The sequence below is a fragment of the Fonsecaea monophora genome, assembly GCF_001642475.1.
Source record: "Fonsecaea monophora strain CBS 269.37 chromosome Unknown Scaff43, whole genome shotgun sequence".
Taxonomy (NCBI): Eukaryota; Fungi; Ascomycota; class Eurotiomycetes; order Chaetothyriales; family Herpotrichiellaceae; genus Fonsecaea; species Fonsecaea monophora.
In genome coordinates, this window is record NW_019173974.1 from 122,808 (window position 1) to 143,404 (window position 20,597).

Here is a 20,597-nt window from a genome sequence, read left to right on the forward strand (position 1 = left end):
CAAGTGACACGGGTGGTCATCCGGTCCCAACCATCAATGACTTTTCCTTTTCTTCTACAGCATCTGCTGCAGATTGTCCCTGTATCTTACTTTCCGCGGCAATCTGTTTGAGAACATCTTCTGCAACTTTGATTGCTGCTGGAGGCAGTCCGGCCAGCTTTGCAACCTTCAACGCATGAGACTGTCTATTGATGCCCCTCTTCAATCGGTGCAGGAACATGAACGAGCCATGTTCATCCTCCAGCACATCAGTACAATAGCAGCCCAGTTTGGACCATTTTCGTGTCATATCTGCCAGGCCATGAAAATGGGTCGCGAAGAGTGTTCGGCATTTGTTGATGTGATAGAGGTGATACAAGCTCGCATATCCAACGGCAGTTCCGTCTTCCGGGGTCGTGCCTCGCCCTACCTCGTCCATGATCACAAATGACTTGGGAGTGGCGTGCTTCAGAATCGCTGCTGTCTCTAGCATCTCCACCATAAAGGTAGATTGGTCTCGAAACAAGTCATCCGCAGCCCCTATCCGACTGAAGATCTGGTCCACAAGCCCGATCTCAGCGTGGACGGCTGGCACGTACGAGCCGGCCTGAGCAAGTAATGTAAGCAGAGCATTCTGCCGGAGAAACGTACTCTTCCCACCCATGTTGGGTCCTGTCACTAGCCACATTCGCTCCTTGTGGTCAAGGACGAGATTGTTGCTGACAAAATATCTACCTTGCTCTTCTAGCCCTGCTTTGACTGTAGGATGCCGGCCCCCGATGATTTTGTGCTCTGTACCGTTGTTGAGGAGAGGTCGAACCCACGATTGCTCCCTCGCGAGGAGGGCAAAGCCGCATGCAACATCTAGTTCGTCCATTATTGCCGCATTGCGCCTCAGTGTTACCAGGTTCTTGATGACAAGCTCCCTCAGCGTTGCAAAGATTCGCTTCTCTTCCTCGCGGATGTTTAGAATCGCTTGGTCAATCCGGCGGCCCAACCGAGTCCAGTCGCCCAGATAGAAGGAACGAGTACTCTTGGAGGATGAGACCATCTTGGCATGGATTGAATCCAATTTCTCTCGATCAAAGCCTGTGGCACTGCGAATATGGCAAATGTGGCCGAGGCCAGGTGTGGACTTCAGCATCAACGTCGGCGCTGAGAGTTCCTCTCGCAGCCTGTTCGCTAGGTGAACTTTCTCTGTCTGGAGCGAGTCCAGGTCTTCGTGGAATCGATGCAGCGTCTCACTAGCATCGCGACGCATTATCCAGGGCTCTTCAAGTTCGATCTCGTCCTTCTTTTGATCCTCCAATTTGCTGCGGGCTTTGACTGCCTTGGGCAATAAATCCAATTCCTCTGGACCACTTTGCAATACGACATCATGTGCCATGGCCGCAACACTTGCTGCTTCGTCTTCTTCAAGCCGATGCTTCTGCATGAGGCCTTGTTCGTCAATAGCCGAAGAGATCCGAGCCTGGAGCTCAGCTGGACCTTGCAGCTCAAAACGCTGCAGAAGCTTCCGGAGAGGAAGCACCACATGTGCTTGGTTCATCCCGTTGGTTTCTGCCAGGTTCAAGTCCTGTTCCAACGACTGCAGAAGATCATTCGTCGCGACGGTTTCGGTTATGGCGCTTGCTAATGACAACATGTCATCCGCATCTCCTTTGTTCAGCGCAAATTTCTGAACGATGCGTTGGACATCGAATGTTCTTCGAAGTCGGAAGATCAACGACTCCGCAAATTCCTGGTTTTCAACGAAGACTGTGACCAAATCAAGCCGATCATTAATTTCACCAAGCGAGGCCGACGGGGATGTGAGACGGTCTCGTAGAAGGCGTGCACCACTTTTAGTTGAGGTCCTCTTGACAGCATGAAACAAACTCCCCTTTCCAAGGCCGTCTCGGGCGGTTTCCAAGATCTCCAGGCCTCTGAGACTGTTGCGGTCAATGTTCAGGATAGCCTCTATTTCCCGTTGACGTGGAGGCTGCAAACGAAGCTGTAAGCCCTGCAGCCGATGGCGAACATAGTCTAGAAGTCGGTGACCAGCATGCTTTTCTGCCACGCTGAAACTCTCATCTGCGTTTGCAGGCACGGGAGATTCGAGCATTTCATTCCATTCGGTCATGGATATAAAATCACTATCTGTCTCATGCAACGTGAGTAGTCGATGGTCTCGGCCGACTATATTCTGCACCTCATTTTGAATTTCTTCGGGAATGTTAGAAGGCAGAATGATCTCCCGGGGATCAATTCTGGTCAATGCTGACGACAATGAGCCACGACCTGTGATCTGCGTGTAGAAGTCGCCAGTAGATAGGTCCAACCAAGCAAGACCGAGCTTTTGCTCAGGCTCTGGTTCTGGAGCTCCCACACCACCATTGCTTTGCTCGATCATGACAGGCTCCGGGGTAATCGATAGCAGGAAGTTGTATTCGTACGGATCCAGGAACTTCTCGTCAATCAACGTACCCGGGGTTATCACTCGTGCCACCCGACGATCGTGTTTGAGACCACCGGATTTAACCTTGCCAGAGACCTGGACCAGGAATTCTTCACATATGGCCACATATTTGTTGAGATCTTGGACAAGCATTTTCAAGAACCTGTCCAACTGGAAAAAGGGAAATCCCGCCATTGCGACAGGTCCAAGCTTGGTCTGCTTGTGGCCGACTTTGAGATTGAGGAGAGGCCCATATTCTTCCGCCTGTTCAAAGTACAACTCGTAGAAATTGCCGACTCGGGTGAGGAGGACGCAGTTGTCAAATTTGGCCATGTTAGATCTCGCACCCTTGAGGACCGTCGGGTACTGGGGCTCATCATCGGCAGGCAAGTCAGGTAGGGGTTCAGCCTGGATCGTGCCCTGTTGTAGTTCTTTCACTTTCTTCCTTGACACCGATTTTGCCCCCCTCTGTTGGCCTCGAGCGAGCCATGGTTGGAAGGTAGGCTTTACGGTTTCTCGGTGCTGCTTATGGCCCGTGAGGAGGGTCCGGGGACGACTGATGCTCTCTAGCAATCGGAGGTCTCGGCCATGGAGTGATTGAATGAATGGTCGCATTGGGTCACTCTGGATGTGGTCAAAAGATGATTGAGGTCAACGCGCTCGACGCGTAAATTGCTGAGCGGAATAAACGCCGCTTTTAGGAAGCTTCATGGAGGAAGAACGATGCAAAGAGATGAAAAGCACTCCGTGGCTGCAATACTGATTCAATGGATGGAATCTGTATATGTTCATGCGTCCAGTCTTTGAGAGAGCAATTGGCCTTATTCGCAGCTTGTAAAGGTGAGCAAAAGTAAGTTGGGTGAACCAGATATTCAGCGAGAGAATAATTGAAATTTACTGCAGACATGATGAAACAAAGGATGTGGGTGTAGGTCCGTAGACATGCCTTCATGGCTGTTTACATATGGGGTTCGTTTGAGTCATTTCTTCGATCTCATAATGTCGCTCTCGTCCATTGGCCTCTGTCATGCAGCATCGCGTCAATCGACATATCTCTCTACAAACTCTTCACCCCAGCCCTTTAACTCCATTTTCAAGAGACCCCCTCTTTCGACCTCCTCCCTCTTCTCACACAACTCCTCAACATCCCAATTGGCCCAAATTAACCTTCCTGTGAGGAACTTCGCATCAGTCTCAGCTTTAGCGGCAGCCCAAATGCACCAGGACGCTGGTAACCGCACATCATCCTTCGCCATGTCTCGCTGTCCTTTTCTTGCCATTGCGGTCGGGATTTCACCAGGCTGTAGGTTGAACACGACGAGGTCATCGGGATGCTCGGCTTGGAGGAAGCAAAAGATGTGCAGAGCTGCAAGTTTCGAGGCGGCGTAGGCGGAGAATGTAGGTATCAGTGGTGGAGGCAGGTGTGCAGCACCAGTCGAGATATTGATGATGACGGGCTTGGAAGCTGACGAGTCGTGTGGTCCCACCGAGGGCACTTGTGCTGGTGGACGGGTCTTTAAGAATGCTTTGATGACAACGAGAGCGCCTTTGACGTTCGTCTCGAAGCATTGCCAATAGTCTTCAAGCTCTGATTCCGCAAGGAGAGAGTGACGATCCAGATACCCTGCGTTGGAGATGAGAACATCAATTCGGCCCAACTTTTTAACGGACTGGGAAAAAGCATTATCCATGGCCTCTGCAGATGCCACGTCGGCTTGGAATACAAGGCACTGGAAGTCGACGCTACCTCTAGCCTTGGCTGCTTCCTCAATCTCGACCTTCGCCCCGTCAAGTGTGGATTTGGTCCGCCCTGTGATAACGACAGCGCGTACCTTGGCCACTGCAAAGGCGATAGCTGTTGCTTTGCCAATTCCAGTTGCACCGCCAGTAATGAAAACAGCCTTTCCGTGAGCCGATAGAGAAGGCTCCAGAGGATCGATGGCAGCGTAAGGCGAGTGATGCCATGTTTTGGTGAAGGAAGGAAACCTCGACATGGTGCGTTTAAGTTTTTAAGGTTGAAACGCTTGAGAGTCTTCTTCCTAGTCGGTGGCAGATCACGTCGTACCTTTTGCGGTGGGTATACTGGGAGGACTGTTTTGTATCAAACACTCTAGGTATTTCGTGAGGATGTGCTCTGCTTTATACTCGAGCCGCCGTATTGGTGGAACAATATTGTTGCCGCCCAGTATATGCAGTAAGCTGGAGACATTTGAAAAGAGGGATGTTGTTACATCGGACATCGTGAGATGCCTGCAACATCTAGAACCGGTCGCGGTGAGAAACACCAATGACCAACGGCTCCACGGACAGTAGGTCAGAGCACAAACATCAGAGCAAGGCTGCATACCTTTAGTTAGAGCCAACATGACTATCCCCAAATAATCACACTCTGCGGTGGAATAGTCCGGTCACGGTTCGGACGTGAGCCAATAAGCCACAGGGGAGAGTAAGCCAGCCTCGACTGGCCGAATTCGGCATGGCCCATGGACACGGGTACATTTGGATAAGCCAACTTGTACAAGTATCTGCATGTTGTTGCTCGACCAGCTGCTGGTGTTTGATTATGATTGCTGATTCATGGGACACTCCCCACGGGCGCGTTGATAGGGTCCAGGGCCTTGTTGAGTGCTCAGAGGTATTGTCAACACAGCCTAACAAGGATGTCGGTTTTCTGGAGCTCAAGACATGTCCTTGTAAGCGGATTGGAGGCTTCAGGTGTCCTTCCGTCCAACGTCTACAGGACTATTTGTGTCGGGCATTCGCAGGGATCGAAAACCCTCGGGTCATGAAATCGGCGTCCCTTCGACTCTTTTCGTCTGATTTCTTAGAGTACAAGGAGCTGATATTTTCGTTCTCACGCCTTCTCTTCTTCCTAGCTGCTTCCTCTTCCATGACTCGGGCGGTAAGACTGGCGGTTGCAGCATTCTTAATCCCATTTGGCAGATTTGTTGTCGAGTTCCCTGCCTGGCTTGTCGCAGGGAGGGAGGTGCTGGACGATGTTGATTTCTCCTGCCCATTGGTCCCCGTTGCTTGCTTTTCCGAGGCTTGCTGCACTTGGTCTGATTTACTGTGACCATTTGCCTTCCGCTTCTTTACCCCATTGGCCTTTTTCAGAGAGTGCGAGAGTCCCAGAGACCTCAGGGCCTCGATCCGCTCGATCACGCGCGTTTTGTCTTGCTCAGTGCTTGGAAGTATGGGGATAACATCCCTTTCCTCATATGGAGTGCCACACTGGACACATTTTCCCTCGCTCTTCATCTCTTTGATGGCCTCTTGTGAAAATGCATGACCACAGGGAACGAGGTAGACTGCTTTGGTATTGGGGCCCAGTTCTTTAGATGTCACAGGGCAGATCCATCGGTCTGACTTGGTTTTCTCATCGTGTTCTGCTTCAAATTGCACTTCGACTACATCCTTGAGGCTGTTGATCCGACCTTGAATAAATTTCTCGTACTCTTGTTTGTCCACAGAGCTGGCTTCGGCAGGGAGCAGAAACTGAATAATGGCGTCCTTATTGTAGAGATCGCCTGAGTAATCTGAAACGATAGGCTTGACGAGGGGTTTGCGGGAGACTGGGCAGGTAGACCAACGATGAGCAAGGTGCTCTTTTTGCTTGTCTTTGAGTTCGGTGGCAGTTGGATTCCGCGCCGCTTCCTTGACGAGTTCACGCCGTGTTGGGATGCTATCAACGGTCAGTACATTGTACATCGATATCTCACGACTATGGAGACTCAACTCACCTTCCTCCGTCATTGCCCATGATGCTGATGACTTTGGGGCGGTTGGTTTTCGTGAAGAGAGTCGAGTTAGCGATGACGAGTATCTAGCCTGCCCTGCCTGCTAGCCTTACGAGGTACAGTAGAGTAAAGTTCATCGGTTGGGGTGTGGGTGGGTGGCAACAGGGTCTCCACAGCCTTTCCACCTTCCCCCTCCCCCGCCGCTGCCTCTCTGCCTCTCCCAAGCGCCACCCACACCAACTGACAATACTCGCTACGAATTAATTTGCCAACAGGGCCTGCCAAAGAGGTTACCGAAGAGGGAATGCAGTTTCCCCCTCGCGCCACAACATGATTTGTGTCATTCACCCACCGCCTCGGGAGATAAGACGTTGGACATTCAGCATAACATGGATACGCAGCAACAGCTTCAACATGACTTAGCCATCACTCCAAAAACAGCCAATCTCTTGATCCAACTTGGTTATACATCATATCGCGACCTTCGCAATCTTTCGCCCAACCAGATCGTAGATCAGCTCAAGACACTTCCTGATGTTATGCCCGCGCAGGCAGAGCAATACCGACGGGGTTTGCGAAGGATGGTCTGGCTAGCAACTCAAGATAACCCCAGGGCGCAAGCTCAGTTATATCCGAATTGGACCCAGAAAGCGCTCAAAGGGCGTGGTTTGTGGAGAGACGATATCGATTACGACGGGCTTAGCGGAGATGAAGTCAATCAACTCCATCATGAGATAAAAGACAGGGAGTTTTCGATTGGCTAGGCTTGAATCCTCTTAACAAACTGGCGCCAGAACGCAATAAATGACGTGAGGAGTCCTTCACATTCGATTTTGCAAGAACGACAAACCTTGTTAAACGGACTTTCTACCGACAAATGCCGAGCTTTTATCACCATCGCTATAGAATGTATAAAGAGTCTTGATGCTGCTCACCAAAACAAATCCTTTCAAGTCACTTCAGCCACGTCAAATCTTCCTATCTACACCTTTCCGGAAACGTTATCACCAACCATCGAACAACATGAGAGTTCTCCTGACTGGCGGATCTGGCTTTATCGCCGCCCACTGTGTCGACTACCTGCTTCAGCGGGGCCACTCTGTTGTTTTTACCGTGCGCTCGCTAGAAAAGGGTCAAAAGATCTTGAGAAATCATCCTGGCCTACCAAAGGATAAACTCAACTACGTAATTGTTGGCGACATCGCACAAGAAAATGCCTTTGACGAGGCCGTCAAATCAGATCCTCCCTTTGAGGGCGTTTTGCACACGGCATCGCCATTCCATTACAACGTCACCGATCCAAAGAAAGATCTGCTAGATCCTGCCATCATTGGTACGACTGGAATCCTCAAGGCTGTCAAAAAGTACGCGCCTACCGTCAAACGCATAGTTATCACGAGTTCTTTTGCAGCGATTATAAACCCATCGTCGCACGAAAAGATCTACAGCGAGAAGAACTGGAACCCGATTACGGAAGAAGAAGCCATTCAGAACCCAGCGAACGCATACCGCGCGTCAAAGACCTTCGCTGAGCGGGCGGCATGGGAGTTTGTCGAAAAGGAAAAGCCCAACTTTGACATTGCCACCATCAATCCACCACTCGTCCTTGGCCCCGTTGTGCACTATCTCAATTCTCTCGATACGATCAACACTTCCAACGAACGAGTCAGAAACATGATCCAAGGCCGGACCAAGGATACCGGTCTTGCTCCTTCAGGCGTCTTTATTTGGGTCGACGTTAGGGACGTCGCGCTCGCTCACGTCAAAGCCTTGGAAGTTCCCGAAGCAGGTGGCAAACGATTTCTGACAACAGCAGGCCACTACTCCAACGCCGACATTGCGCAGATTATCAAGCAGCGCTTCCCGGATCTGGCTGATAAGCTACCCGACAAGATCGAGAGTGACAGGCCACAAGACTGCTATCAGTATGACAACTCGAGAAGCAAGGAGGTGCTGGGCCTGAAGTACCGGAGCCTGGAGGAAAGTGTTGTGGATACCGTCAAGTCTTTACTCGCAGTTGGTGCTTAAAGCTCCAGTATCTATCCCAACAGCACGAGAGTCAGGCTCCAATATAGTTCAAACGGTCGAGATGTCGGACTCTCCTGCTGGATTTTCTGCAAGACTTGGGACTGGATAGGTAAATATCCATGTAAAAGCAGTCTTGGTTAACGTGGTCGTGGATTTGATGGCTAGAACGTTCATTCTCATAGAAGCCAGAAAAGAGCAAGGCATGACAAATATACAGACAAGGACAAGATATATAGAAACTGCCATCTCCTATGCTCTAGTAGACAATTAAGTAGACATACTGATCAGACGAGAATAAAAAATGTTACCCTATAGAATTGAAGCAATAGTAAAACAGTCAAGCCCCCAGACCCGCTTATAACCCATCTATTTCTACGAAACTCACATGTTGTAAGATGTCCTTTGTCCTTTTTGGGATGATTCCCATCCGTTGTCTGAATCCAGCGTATCACGTCATGGTCCGTCTGGTACCCGAGCAGTTGAGTGATGACCTCGAAGAGAGTGGATGCAATACAGACGTCGATCCTCCCGAAATTTATCCAACCAATCGAACGCACCTGCGTGGGCTCTGTAACCCCGGTGGCACCCTTTTCTGCAGTCTCCTCCATGCCCCAGGCTTGACCCAAGCATGATGAGACGTGAAGCTCGTTGTTTGTCAGAAACATGACGTGGCCGAGTATGTTTCTCTGCTTTCGTCGGCAATAGCCAGTTCAGGATGTGCCGTCCCTTGACGATCCACTCGGACCACTTTCGATCAAGCCGCTGGAACTCGAAATGTCGCCCCTTTTCTCATCGGCCTCGCTTCGCTGTTGTGCGTCTTCCCTCTCTTTGTCCTTCTTCTTCTTGTCCTTTCTCGTCTCCAGCTTCGTTCGTCCCAGTCCCAAACTCGCCACAAAGGCACCGGCGCCGCATCCGACACAGAGGTAGAACGTACTTGTGATCGCCTGATTGTACGCCCGGAGCACGCCGTGCCTTGTGTCCGCGTTGGCGCCCCCAGCAGGGAGCGTGGCGAGGTAGTTCGTCGCACCAGTGTTGATTACATCCTGTGCATTCACACCAGGGGCATAAGTGCGCATTGCATGACTGAGTAAGTTGATGAATATGGTTTGACCAAGGCTGATGAACAGCGCAGCGCCGAAAGTCTGTGCAAAAGCCACAGTAGCGGTTGCGACAGGGATCATGGCAGGTGAAACGATGGACTGGACCGCTTGGATGGGTTGCTGCATTGTGATGCCTCGTCCGACGCCGTTGAGGATCTGATATCCGACGTACTTACCTGCGCCAGTATGCATGGTGAGTGTGCTGGTCAGCCCTGCTGCGATTGTAACAAAAGCTGAACCCGTTGCAGCTGGTGGCGCGAGATAGCCGAAGTAGGGCGTTAGGGCACCGATAAGAATGGCGCTGGTAATCTGCAGCGCAAAAGTTGGGAGAATGTTGACTGCACTCATCGTTGGACTTAAGGATTTGATCACTTGGAACCACAAGGGAAGGTAGTAGACGAAGACCGTCATACCGCCATATTGAAACATGGCGTTGATCAAACAGCTGTAAATGACTCGCTGCCGTACTAGCGACACTGGAATCATGGCAGATTCTCCCTGACGGTACTCCCAAATGATGAAGGCTGTAATTGCCCCTGCTGAGCCGCAAAACAGTCCAATGATCGTAGCGGACGACCATGAATAAGTACTCCCACCCCATTCTAGAGCGAGGAGGAGCATAATGCAGGCTGGCGCAAAAATGGAAAATCCGGTGATGTCAAAGTCGCGAATCACGTCTCGAAAGGTCCAGTTTGTTTTGCCAGCTTTGTATACCGGAAAGCCGATGAACATGGTCGCCACAATGGTCACCGCGCCGACGGGAAGATTGATCCAAAAGCACCAGCGCCACGATGCATGTTCAGTCAATGCGCCTCCGATCAGCGGCCCTATGACTTGTCCAGCACCGGCGAATGACATGAGGAGACCCATCATTGTAGGCCGTACGGAAGGAGAGGCGGAGACGGCAAATATGGTGAGGACTCCATTCATCAGGCCCGATGAGCCCATACCGGCGATTGCTCGTCCCACTACCAGCATTTTGCTAGATGTGGCGAGGGCACAAATTAGTGAACCCAGTTCGAAAACGGCGGCAAAGGCGATAAAGGCTGGCTTAAGTGAGAAGTATGTGAACACTTTTCCGGTGAGAGGCTGCAAAGATGCATTTGTGATCATGTATGCTGCAGGGTACCAGCCGACTGTCGACTATTGTTAGCCTGTGTCTCGAGACTATCTCTCATCCGGCAAGAACTCTTGCGAAGTGCTGTCGTGGTTCTGAAAAGGGGGCCCCGGGGGGGGGGGGGGGTTCTCACTATCGGCGATTGTATGAAAGTGATCCGTAATCTTAGGAATGGCGGTCGCAAGGATAGAGACATCGAGAGTGACAAGCAATATAACAAGCAGAAGGGAGCCACCCAGAAGTGTCAAGGCGCGTGGTCCTAGGTATTGATGTTCCTCGTCCTCTTTAGCAGAAGACGACCCCAACGATTGTGCATTTTCAACATCGTCGGCACGGTCAGTTGGGACATTTGTGGAGGCAGCGGGCGACGTATGTGTTGAGGTGTCAGCTCGCGTCTTCATTTTGGCCAGTGCTGCGTTCAAAAGAATGGCCTATTGAGGACTGACAGTGACAAGCCTGAACGATTCAAGGGCATGGGCCAATCTGATGTTTATATTAGCCCGGATTAGGGAGGGCGGCCTGTGATCCGGTACCCCTGCTTTACACTCCGTATCCGGCCTCCACCGTCCCCTGTATAGACCATCGACCACTCACCTAGCCAGTCGGAGGTTAGAGTCTCGAAGCGACGGCTCGAACCATCATACCAGGTGGGTCTCGCTGCTCTGCATAGAGCTAGAATTGTATGTTGGCGTTCCAGTCAGCCATGAGGTCTGGCCAGAGGCCGTCCTCGAAACCCCTGAACAACTCTTCGGTGGAGATGGTTTCCGAAAGCACACCGGTGTCTGGACCCGGAGCTACAACGTTGGCTTCCGCGTTGAGCTTGCTGGCGTACCACTTTTTACAAGCACGCATTTTCTCTGCGAACAAGCTGAAGCGTGCTGCAACGGCGTTATTCGATGGTGTATCTCCAGCGGCAAGGCTCTGTTGGGAAACCGTTTCCATCTTTTGCGCCATTCGGTCTATAGCGGACGGAAAACTCATTTGAGAGCCTCTTATCGATTGCAAGTCCCACCCGTCGAGGACAAGAAATGACATCTTGGCTAGAACAACCAAAGCGTGGATGAGATGCAGCCAAAAGGGGAAAGTTAGATTTGGCACACACCGCCATGGGATGGCATCTAGGCTGTCAAACAATAGGCTGACATGACTCAGACACTTGTATAGTGCTTCGGCACGGTGATACGGGCTCTCTGCGGGGACTGCGAATACGGTTTCAAAAAGGCAGATATAAGCATTTTGGGTCTGCATCTTCAGGAGCTCGTTGCCCGTCAGGCTGGGGGGTACACTCTCCTCGTATTGCTTGAGGTCTTTTTCGAAACAACTCATAAAACTCCGTAGAGGCACAGTAGACGTCGTCAACAGCCCGAGAGAGGGAGAATAGACCTCTACGTTCCGATGTAATCGGACCACATAGACAGCATAGATATCAGAGGGGTATTCTGCTGCGGCGACGAGAGCATTGCAACAGTCTTCCAAGTGTTGTGTCCAGCGCATAGGGTCCGACCTCCGAAAGCAGGATGACAATAGCCCAGACAGACTGTATACTCCAAGCAGGGCCCGTTGGTCGTCGGAGGTCTGGATACCATGGTTGGCCAGCTTGCCGTGGAATAACTCGGCGGCGTCAACCACCATGCCAATCGGGGTCAGTACTGCTGGCTGTCTAGGTCGATTTAACCCAAGGTCTGCAACCAAGGCGGTTGCCAAATATAGAAGGTTCATCACTTGCGGGTTGCTGTGAGAGTAGTAGTGGTACCAAGAGCTGAATACCAAGAGGCCTTGCAGGAGATCGAGAGATTTTTCCCCTTTCATCAGCATGTGCTCCCCGATGTATCTCATCAAGTCATCAGCAAGCTGCCGTAATAATGACGGCTCAGCTTGAGCGGCCACCGTGATGCATGCCCGGAAGAGAAATGGTTTCTCCTCGCGAAGGGCAACAGCTGTTGTTTGAGGGGGGATCACCACAAAAGGGAAGTGTACATTCATCTGTGTGCGGAAGTCGCTGAATAGCTTTTCTTCCAACACTGGTGCCAGAGTTACTCGAAATGAATCGCTTGCATTTGCGACACTGACTCCCACAGATTTCAAAGACTTTGCGCAGCTCGTTACTTGACTTGTGGTGGACTGTCTCTGATTGGTCGTGTTGCTGTCGCCTCCCCCTGTCAGCACCATCGACGTTGAGGTCGGGAGCGAGGCGGACCATAGTCCGTTGGGAAAACCAGCAACACTTTCCGCAACAGTCGGGTTATCAGGCTGGGAGTACTGGCTGCCGCTACTTGGAGCAACGGTAGGCTCAAGCCGTGCAACAGGATCGCCGTCATTGTGCGCCAAGAGATCCGCCAGAGTATTGATCTTTTCCTCCAGGTGTGAGACGCGCGTTGACCTGCCGTTATTGCGCCGTTTGCGTGGCAGCGGTGCCGGAGTCGTGCAGAACTTGCCCAGGCGGTGGCATCGTACACAGATCGAGTTGGCAGACCCTTCCAATGGGACGCATTTCGCTTTGATCTGGACGCAAGGGCGACACGCCCGATTTGCTCTTAATCCCGGCGTGTCAGTATGAGGCGGAGGCGGCGGAAGTACGGAGTTGGTGGCCATCATGGCATAAAGAATTCAATTGTATGCTGAACCAGCGTCGTTGTGCTTGACACTGACGCGCATGTTCAAGCCCAGAAATGGGGGAGTTTCGAATGGCCTTCCTCTCTCCTCTGCTTCCTCGTCAATTTCTTTTTCAATTGTCGATACAGAATGGTTATCCGCTCATCTATCACCCCCTAGACAGCCAGAAGCAGGCCCCCAGAACTTCTAACACCCAACGTGCGACGCTTGTGGCTCTCATGGGTATCCGGACTTCTTTTGATCCTCCGGAGTCCGTGTCTGCCTCCGGGTCCGGTCCCAGCCGATTTAGGGTCGTCCATTCATGGTACAGCTTATGACAACCTGGTGGGCTCTTCGATCGCCACTAGAAGATGGCATGTTTCATTGTTCTTCCCGATTGAGATTGTTCCGCGTGGTGGATTCCAAGTCATTCATCGGTGGTTAGATAGTGGCAGACATCAGGAGGTGGACGAAACCGAGTTTGCCTGTGAGGAATGTGGCATGGTCTGACAGCAGAAGCACACAACGGCAGCTTTGATTTTGACACGGCTTGATGGCACTGAGGAGGCTGGAAATGATGGTTGGCCTGAAAAGTTGTAAGATCTGAGGCTTCGTCGTTGCAATGGGGTTATGGTGAGGTTCATGGCATGGGTTCGTAGGCAATGAAGTTGTGTTGTCTTGGTAGACTTGAGTGATCCCGTGGCTGTGGAGGGGAAAAAATGACAGAGTCTGACAAGGCCCTTTTCGGCTTGGTGCGGTACATACACTCCAAGTATACAATGAGTGAGTGAGTTAGTGAGTGGCCATCGAGGCACATATTTCTGTCAATGATAGATAACTATAGCTTCCTACTGCGTGCTCGGTTCCCTGTAACTCTGTACCGATACTGTTTTTCGACAGCATCTTGAAATCCTTGTGAGGTGTGACAGCCTTTCCTTTGAGGTCGAGCACCCTGAAGGCCCTGAATATGTTCGCCTTCCATAAGCGATATACCGAATCATCGAGGCATATTTCAAGGAGACTGACTCCAAGACCCCATGAACCGTACAAGAATGGGCCTATAATAACGCAGTCTGTGAGCACGTAATCAGTCTCCCGTTAGGGACTGGTACAAATCCTGACCTCCCAAATATACATGTGCATATATTTAAGTATCAGAATCTTCGTCTTCAAGTGGTACAGTTGATGGATTGGTTCATTAATCTTTCTCACGGGGACATCTCTCATTTCTATTGTGTTGAAACTAATCCATTTCGACCTCTTCTGCTCGTGGGAACGCTCACAGGGTTCGCTTACAGAGAGATGAAGACAGACTTCAACTCGGTCCAATAATCCGTTGCATACCTGCTCAACTCGCGGCCGTCGCCGCTCTGCTTGAAGCCACCAAACGGCATGTCAAAGGCCATGGTCGGGCTCGTGCAGTTGACGCCCACCGATCCAGCCTCGAGAGCCTTGGCCACGCGCAAAGCACGAGAGATATCCTTTGTGAAAACACTCGCGTACAGTCCGTATTCGGTGTCGTTGGCACGCTTCAATACCTCCTCTTCATCGGTGAAGGTGTTAATGCACACGACGGGCCCAAAGATCTCTTCCTTCATGACCTTCGAGTCTTCGGGGGCATTGGCAATGATGGTGGGCTCGATGAAGTAACCGGTTGTGCCTTCGCGGCCACCGCCGATGGGAATATCCAGCTTGTTCTCCTTGGCATAGTTGAGGTATCCCATCACACGATCGAATTGGATCTTGTCAGCCTGAGGTCCACGTCGGGTACCGGCGACCGTGGCATCGCCAGACGTGCCCATCTGGACCATGGCAGCTTTCATGGCTTCCATGAATTTGTCGGCAATATTGGCATGGACGTACACCCGTGAGCTGGCGATACAAGCTTGGCCCGAGTTTGCAAGGATGGAGAAGGCAGAGGCAGGGACAGCCTTTGCCAGGTCAGCGTCGTCGAAGATGACCAACGGACTCTTGCCTCCCAGCTCCAGAGTGACGTTCTTGAGGTTGGATTCAGCGGCGGCCTTCTTGACGGCTCGGCCGGCAATGACTGAACCGGTAAAGGAGACCTTTCGAATATCCATGTGCTTGGCGATGGCCTCACCACAAGGTCTACCATAGCCACTGAGAATGTTCAGCACACCCTTGGGCAGGCCGATTTCTTGACAAAGTCTGCCAACGACAAGAGAAGAAAGGGGCGATTTCTCCGAAGACTTGAGGACCAACGTGTTGCCAGTAATCAGAGCCGGACCGACTTTGTTAACGAGCATGAGGAGAGGGGCGTTCCAGGGAATGATGGCACCGCAAACACCAAAAGGTTGGCGAAACGTGATGTTAACCATGTCCTTGGTATTCAGGGACGAATCACCATGGACATCGAGGGCTCTGCCGGCCAAGTATCTCAAGATCTGAACCGCAACATGGCCGAAGACTGTAAAGGGTTAGTGATGCCACTGCTATTGAGGGGCCAGCCGTCGAGGACTTACAGTCACCAATGTAAGGTTTGCCCATGCTAATGGCTTCTAGGTAACCGATCTCGTCTATGTTCTTCTCCATGGCATCGGCCAGTTTTTCCACATAGGCTTGTCTTTCCCCAGCAGAAAGGGCCGACCAAGCAGGGAAAGCAGCCTGGGCTGCCTTTACCGCCTCGTCAACATCCTCGGCGCCAGCTTCATATACCGATGCAGCCAACTTCTCGTTGTTGGGGTTGATGATGTCGAACTTCTTCCCTGACTTGGACGGAACGAATTCACCATTGATAAAGAGACGGTCTTCGATGTGCTTTGGCTGGAATCCCTGGGCGGGAGCATCGACGGTTGCTGAGGGAGCCATCTTGTGTTGGGGCTGTATCGGTAAGGCTATGGTTATTGAGGGGTAGGGAAGCTGGCCTTATTCAATGGTGAGTGATTAACGAGATGTTCACAGAAGAAGAAAAAAATGCCAGGACACAAGGTGGTCTTATATACGCCGAGGACATGGCTCGACTGAGGGTCAGCTCTGATCAAACACTCAAAAGACACGACAACCAAAAGGCCACAAAAACAGCACCAGTGAACGATACCGTATGCAACCCCTCTTGCCCTCTTCCCGCAAATTGGGTTTAGCAACCATATCGCTTGGTCAGGCCAACAGCCTCCAGGGTCATAAGCCCCATGGGTTGGAAGTGTCCCAGTATTCCTTCGCAGCCGACGTGGCGAATCAACTGGTGAGATACCCGTCTTGCCCCCCTTTCCTGAGACCTGACACGGTGGTTCAAAGGACAAAGAGTTGTGGGGTTCGGTTTGAGGAGGAGATACGAAAGCATGGCAAGTAATCCATTTTCTGCTAACCCCACCCACAAGTACACGAGTCGACCAGAGTCTAGCACACTCCTTGTCGAGTAAGCAGTAGCACTGGTGGGCCTGACGAGGCTTTGGGAGTCGGATTGAGTGCTGACAGGGTTTTTGCAAATACTAGCAGCCAAATCACAAGTTTGGTACCATCGAGGTGACTTGTGGGAGAGGGTGAGAAAGAGAGAAAAGAAACGAGTCTCAGAGAAGAAACAGACGGCGGAAAGGGAGCGACGTCAAGTGTCAGTCATTGTCGTCCTCGACACTCACTCCAGATTCCCAAAATACTCGTTTTACTGTACGAGCACAATACGAAGGACCTAGTTGTACACTGCGCACACAAGGACAAGGCCTCACACAACTCGACAATCGCGGCATGCTGCATACTCATGGTACTTTAGCGAGGGGCAATCCACCTCGTCATTTGGTGGCGTTTGTCATACACACGAGGTAAAAGGCCAGCCACAAATTAGTTATATTTTATCTAAACGGACCCTGTCAATCCGGATTTGTTCCCAACCGACCAGGGACGTACGTGTACCGAGAACGGCTACAACAGAGTGATACATCCGGAGGCATTATTAATGCTCAATTCGTGTCCATACTATGTACTTCTGTGTACGAGGTCTAGGCCACTTCATACTATCCGTCAGATATGGATGGAGGGGTAGGTCAGGTAGCAGGGAATCGCGACGCAAAGGAACATTCCGAATAGTTCTGCTGCTCGTCCAAAGAACGAGTACCTGTTTCGGAGGGGTCACCTCCAGTTGAAGCTTGGATCCCGCCGCTAGGTATACTCTGGCAAAAGGGCTAAATAGCCTGTTAGGCTACAGACAGTAAGCGGGCTTCAAGGTGCCATCGTGCGTCTTCTACTTGAAAGGGTTTTCGGCTTGGCTTTGATCCTTTGAATAGATGCGGTGTACGTATGTACCAAGGATGACTCCAGTGGTTTCTGCCCCCTTGATAAATCATCGTGAGGGTCAGACACCTTTTCCCCAGGCGAGCTCAGTGTTTACATGTCCCGGTGGAACCCCTTCTGGGCCATTTTCATGCTGGGCCCCCAGAGTATGGCTCAGATCCTCCAGGGCCATCGGATTCGGGGCTTCAAAGTTGTACGACCTTGGTCCATCCTTGACTTCGTACAACCTCAACTTGGATTTCCCTGAGGCATTCCCGGCCAAATAGCGGGAGATGTACTCGGTACGTCGTAGGAAGCGGTGAATGGAGTTAAAAGGTGTTTTACTGACTGGAAACTCGGTACATGCCTAGGGATCTATCTACGGTATGTCCATATATTGTGGGGCTTTTATATCTCTTGTATCCTTTCAACTCAGCTAGGTATACATGGTCTCGCAGTACCGAGTACGAGGTCGGACGCCTTTCCTTATCTATTATAAGTTAGACCAATTTCCTGATTGTCACTATGTATACATAGACCCCCAAACTCAGCATTCCCTGCACTCCTAAAGCGGAGCCTGTACCTGAGCTTGACCTTGTTGCAGCAGCCATCATGAGTTAGTCCACTCGGCCTTTTTCTTCTCTGCAAACGCCTTCATGCCAATCTTTTGATCTTGGCTACCAAACAGACTGTGGAATATGCGTCGTTCGTACTCAACACCCTCTCTGACCCCAAGGTCCTGGCTCTTGTTGACAACTTCTTTGGCCGCAATGACCGCCACCCGACTGTAACCAGCAATCTTTTCCGCCGTGTTTAGAGCACCCTCAAGAACCTCTTTGTTTCCCCCCTCGAAGGCTTTGGCAGCGAGACCGTGTTTCTCGGCCTCCTCGCCACTAAGATTGTTTCCTGTGAGAATGAGTTCCATAGACTTGCTCTTCCCAAGGGCTGCAGTGAGGCGCTGGGACCCTCCTGCACCTGGTATTGTGCCAAGTTTGATCTCGGGTTGCCCAAAGTTTGCAGTCTTGGTGCAGTACAGGACGTCGCACATCATGGCAAGCTCACATCCTCCACCAAGAGCATGTCCCGAGACTGCTGCGATGATGGGTTTTCGTAGGGTTGTCATGTAAGACCAAGGGGCTATGAAGTTGTTGACATAGGCGTCGGAAAAGGTCAAGGGAGCCATCTCTTTGATGTCTGCGCCGGCTAATCATAACCTGTCAGTCTGCGATCAATCTGTTGCAGATATACTCTTTTTCTTACCGGCAAATGCCTTGTCACTGCCGGTCAAAACAATGGCACCAATATCCTTGTCGTCTTCGTATTTCTTCAGAGCATCGTTTAATTCAACAAACAGAGCACTAGAGAGGGCGTTCAGGGCTTTCGGACGATTGAGCGTGACTGGAGATGTTAGAGGGTACCCTGTGGTAGACACAACCATAGTTCTAAAAACGTACTGAGTCCAACGCCTGGTCTGGGTGTAGACACCAAAATGTTTTCATAGCTGCTGGAAGTGGATTGAAAGCGGACCAGCCGTGGGAGGGTTCGTGGCACAGCAGAGAGCGCGGCAGCAGGACGCGAGAGCAGCCTCAGAGGAGCCATTGTGCAAAGTTGTTGCTATACAGTATTATCAAGGAGATCGCAGAGATCTCGAGGGAGTGATGCTTTACATATTGCAGGTAAAGCATTGACACAGCTTCGACACCGCAGAACACAAGCCCAAGCCCACAACCCACCTGTTTGTCCTCGGCTGCTGGTCCGCAGTTTTGGCCGACCACCGACGATTCGCCGCGGGAAGACATGAGGACCCCGGAACGGATTAACTAGCCTGCTAGCATTCAAACTTATCGCCACAGGCAGAAGCGGGTGTGGCTAGTGAGGCGCAGTTTTGGACGTTTGCCCTGCGCTCTGGAGCCTCCACTCCCAAGTTTTGTGAACGGCTGCCACGAGTGAAAAACACGACGTGGCTTCAACAAACAGACTTCCACCCCCTTTAACACATCTCGCCACATTGTTAGTTCATTCCTTGTCGCCAAATATCGTCTCTAACTCTACGACGGGTTTGTTCTTCGTTGTAACAGACATCCTCAACTTGTGCGCGCCTCACCCATACCTTGTCCCCAACCGCGCCTGAACTGCATGCGCAGGCCCTATATCTCCGCAACACTACCGACGAGCGCTGCCACTATGGACGGACCTGAGCCGGAAACTACCCCTTTCGACGCCATAAGTACACAGAGCAATAAGCTGCTAAGGGTATGAACTAGCACTCCAAGAGGGGAAACAATTCCAGGCCGCTAACAAAGATCTCCTGCAGCAATACCAAACTTACCTCGACAAATCAACCCCCTACGTCGCCTACCGATGGTCGGCAACCGCTGTGCTCCTCCTTCTCTTCTTCCTCCGGATCATTGTCGCTCAAGGCTGGTATATTGTCGCCTATTGTCTGGGCATTTACCTGCTCAATCTCTTCCTCGCGTTCCTTCAGCCCAAATTCGATCCCAGCCTGTCGCAGGACGAGGGACTCGAGGATGGTGAAGGCTCATCTCTGCCCACCAAGAATGACGACGAGTTCAGACCGTTTATCAGAAGGCTGCCCGAGTTCAAGTTCTGGCATTCTGCAACAAGAGCAATCACCATCAGCTTTCTCTGCAGTTGGTTTGAGATCTTTAACCTGCCGGTCTTCTGGCCCGTGCTCGTTATGTACTGGCTGATCCTCTTCTCCCTAACTAGTGAGCTGATCCATCCTCCATGAGCGAGTGCCGTCGCTGACATTGCATCCCAGTGAGACGACAGATCCAACATATGATCAAGTACCGTTACGTACCCTTCTCGTTCGGAAAGGCCAAATACCCCGGCAAATAATGAATGGCCACTTTTGGGCTGGCCGGCTTTCTCACGTTTTCGTTCACATCTAAATAATCCTTGACAGCTGGGTCCGAGTATCATGGGAGATAGACTGCCGCAGGAATGTACAGTGCCGTTTCAGCGTTTTTTCTGCAACCGCGACCCAGCGCTCTCGATCACATGTACCGATTCAGCGACTTGACCTGTTCGTCGATTGGACAGGAGATGAGTATCACGAATAGATTTGCATGGAGGCAGCCGAGATGCTCGTGCTTGCCATTCATTGCATCAGTTCAGCCTGGATTCCCTCCCTCTGCCTTTTTCATGTCTACCGGAATCCTTTGGTCGAACAGAAGACGTTGCCTCCTTTGCATCACAACAGCAGCTTCAAATGCTCATCCCTTTGCTTTTTATTTAGGCCGGCCAGGCTTATATCTGTCATCTCCAGCACGCCAGATTATTTGACGCATCTTTTCATCTTCTCCACTTAGCTCTTGAGTTCTCGATCATTACTCTCCTCTGCCCTCTCTTCTTCGACG

The 20,597-nt window shown here is 51.3% G+C and overlaps 9 protein-coding genes across 9 annotated transcripts; 2 read left to right on the forward strand and 7 right to left on the reverse strand.

Annotated features, from left to right (window-relative positions):
* Positions 1 to 16: 16 nt before the first annotated feature.
* On the reverse strand, positions 17 to 3,031 carry AYO21_06300 (hypothetical protein; the record flags this gene model as incomplete). Its single annotated transcript, XM_022656261.1, has 1 exon — positions 17 to 3,031. One exon carries the CDS (start codon positions 3,029 to 3,031, stop codon positions 17 to 19), a length of 3,015 nt encoding a protein of 1,004 aa, XP_022511424.1.
* Positions 3,032 to 3,456: 425 nt separating this feature from the next.
* AYO21_06301 (hypothetical protein) lies at positions 3,457 to 4,410 on the reverse strand (the record flags this gene model as incomplete). The annotated part of the gene is made up of 1 exon (XM_022656262.1): positions 3,457 to 4,410. The coding sequence occupies one exon, from the start codon at positions 4,408 to 4,410 to the stop codon at positions 3,457 to 3,459; it is 954 nt and encodes a 317-aa protein (XP_022511425.1).
* Positions 4,411 to 5,158: 748 nt separating this feature from the next.
* AYO21_06302 (hypothetical protein) lies at positions 5,159 to 6,176 on the reverse strand (the record flags this gene model as incomplete). Its single annotated transcript, XM_022656263.1, has 2 exons — positions 5,159 to 6,098; positions 6,157 to 6,176. 2 exons carry the CDS (start codon positions 6,174 to 6,176, stop codon positions 5,159 to 5,161), a joined length of 960 nt encoding a protein of 319 aa, XP_022511426.1.
* Positions 6,177 to 7,176: 1,000 nt separating this feature from the next.
* AYO21_06303 (hypothetical protein) lies at positions 7,177 to 8,181 on the forward strand (the record flags this gene model as incomplete). The annotated part of the gene is made up of 1 exon (XM_022656264.1): positions 7,177 to 8,181. One exon carries the CDS (start codon positions 7,177 to 7,179, stop codon positions 8,179 to 8,181), a length of 1,005 nt encoding a protein of 334 aa, XP_022511427.1.
* Positions 8,182 to 8,891: 710 nt separating this feature from the next.
* On the reverse strand, positions 8,892 to 10,799 carry AYO21_06304 (hypothetical protein; the record flags this gene model as incomplete). The annotated part of the gene is made up of 2 exons (XM_022656265.1): positions 8,892 to 10,417; positions 10,532 to 10,799. 2 exons carry the CDS (start codon positions 10,797 to 10,799, stop codon positions 8,892 to 8,894), a joined length of 1,794 nt encoding a protein of 597 aa, XP_022511428.1.
* Positions 10,800 to 11,070: 271 nt separating this feature from the next.
* On the reverse strand, positions 11,071 to 12,990 carry AYO21_06305 (hypothetical protein; the record flags this gene model as incomplete). Its single annotated transcript, XM_022656266.1, has 1 exon — positions 11,071 to 12,990. One exon carries the CDS (start codon positions 12,988 to 12,990, stop codon positions 11,071 to 11,073), a length of 1,920 nt encoding a protein of 639 aa, XP_022511429.1.
* Positions 12,991 to 14,282: 1,292 nt separating this feature from the next.
* Positions 14,283 to 15,819, reverse strand: AYO21_06306 (hypothetical protein; the record flags this gene model as incomplete). The annotated part of the gene is made up of 2 exons (XM_022656267.1): positions 14,283 to 15,418; positions 15,474 to 15,819. The coding sequence occupies 2 exons, from the start codon at positions 15,817 to 15,819 to the stop codon at positions 14,283 to 14,285; spliced, it is 1,482 nt and encodes a 493-aa protein (XP_022511430.1).
* Positions 15,820 to 17,824: 2,005 nt separating this feature from the next.
* AYO21_06307 (hypothetical protein) lies at positions 17,825 to 18,813 on the reverse strand (the record flags this gene model as incomplete). The annotated part of the gene is made up of 3 exons (XM_022656268.1): positions 17,825 to 18,417; positions 18,475 to 18,612; positions 18,669 to 18,813. 3 exons carry the CDS (start codon positions 18,811 to 18,813, stop codon positions 17,825 to 17,827), a joined length of 876 nt encoding a protein of 291 aa, XP_022511431.1.
* A 585-nt stretch (positions 18,814 to 19,398) lies between these two features.
* AYO21_06308 (hypothetical protein) lies at positions 19,399 to 20,076 on the forward strand (the record flags this gene model as incomplete). The annotated part of the gene is made up of 3 exons (XM_022656269.1): positions 19,399 to 19,467; positions 19,529 to 19,943; positions 19,997 to 20,076. The coding sequence occupies 3 exons, from the start codon at positions 19,399 to 19,401 to the stop codon at positions 20,074 to 20,076; spliced, it is 564 nt and encodes a 187-aa protein (XP_022511432.1).
* Positions 20,077 to 20,597: the final 521 nt, after the last annotated feature.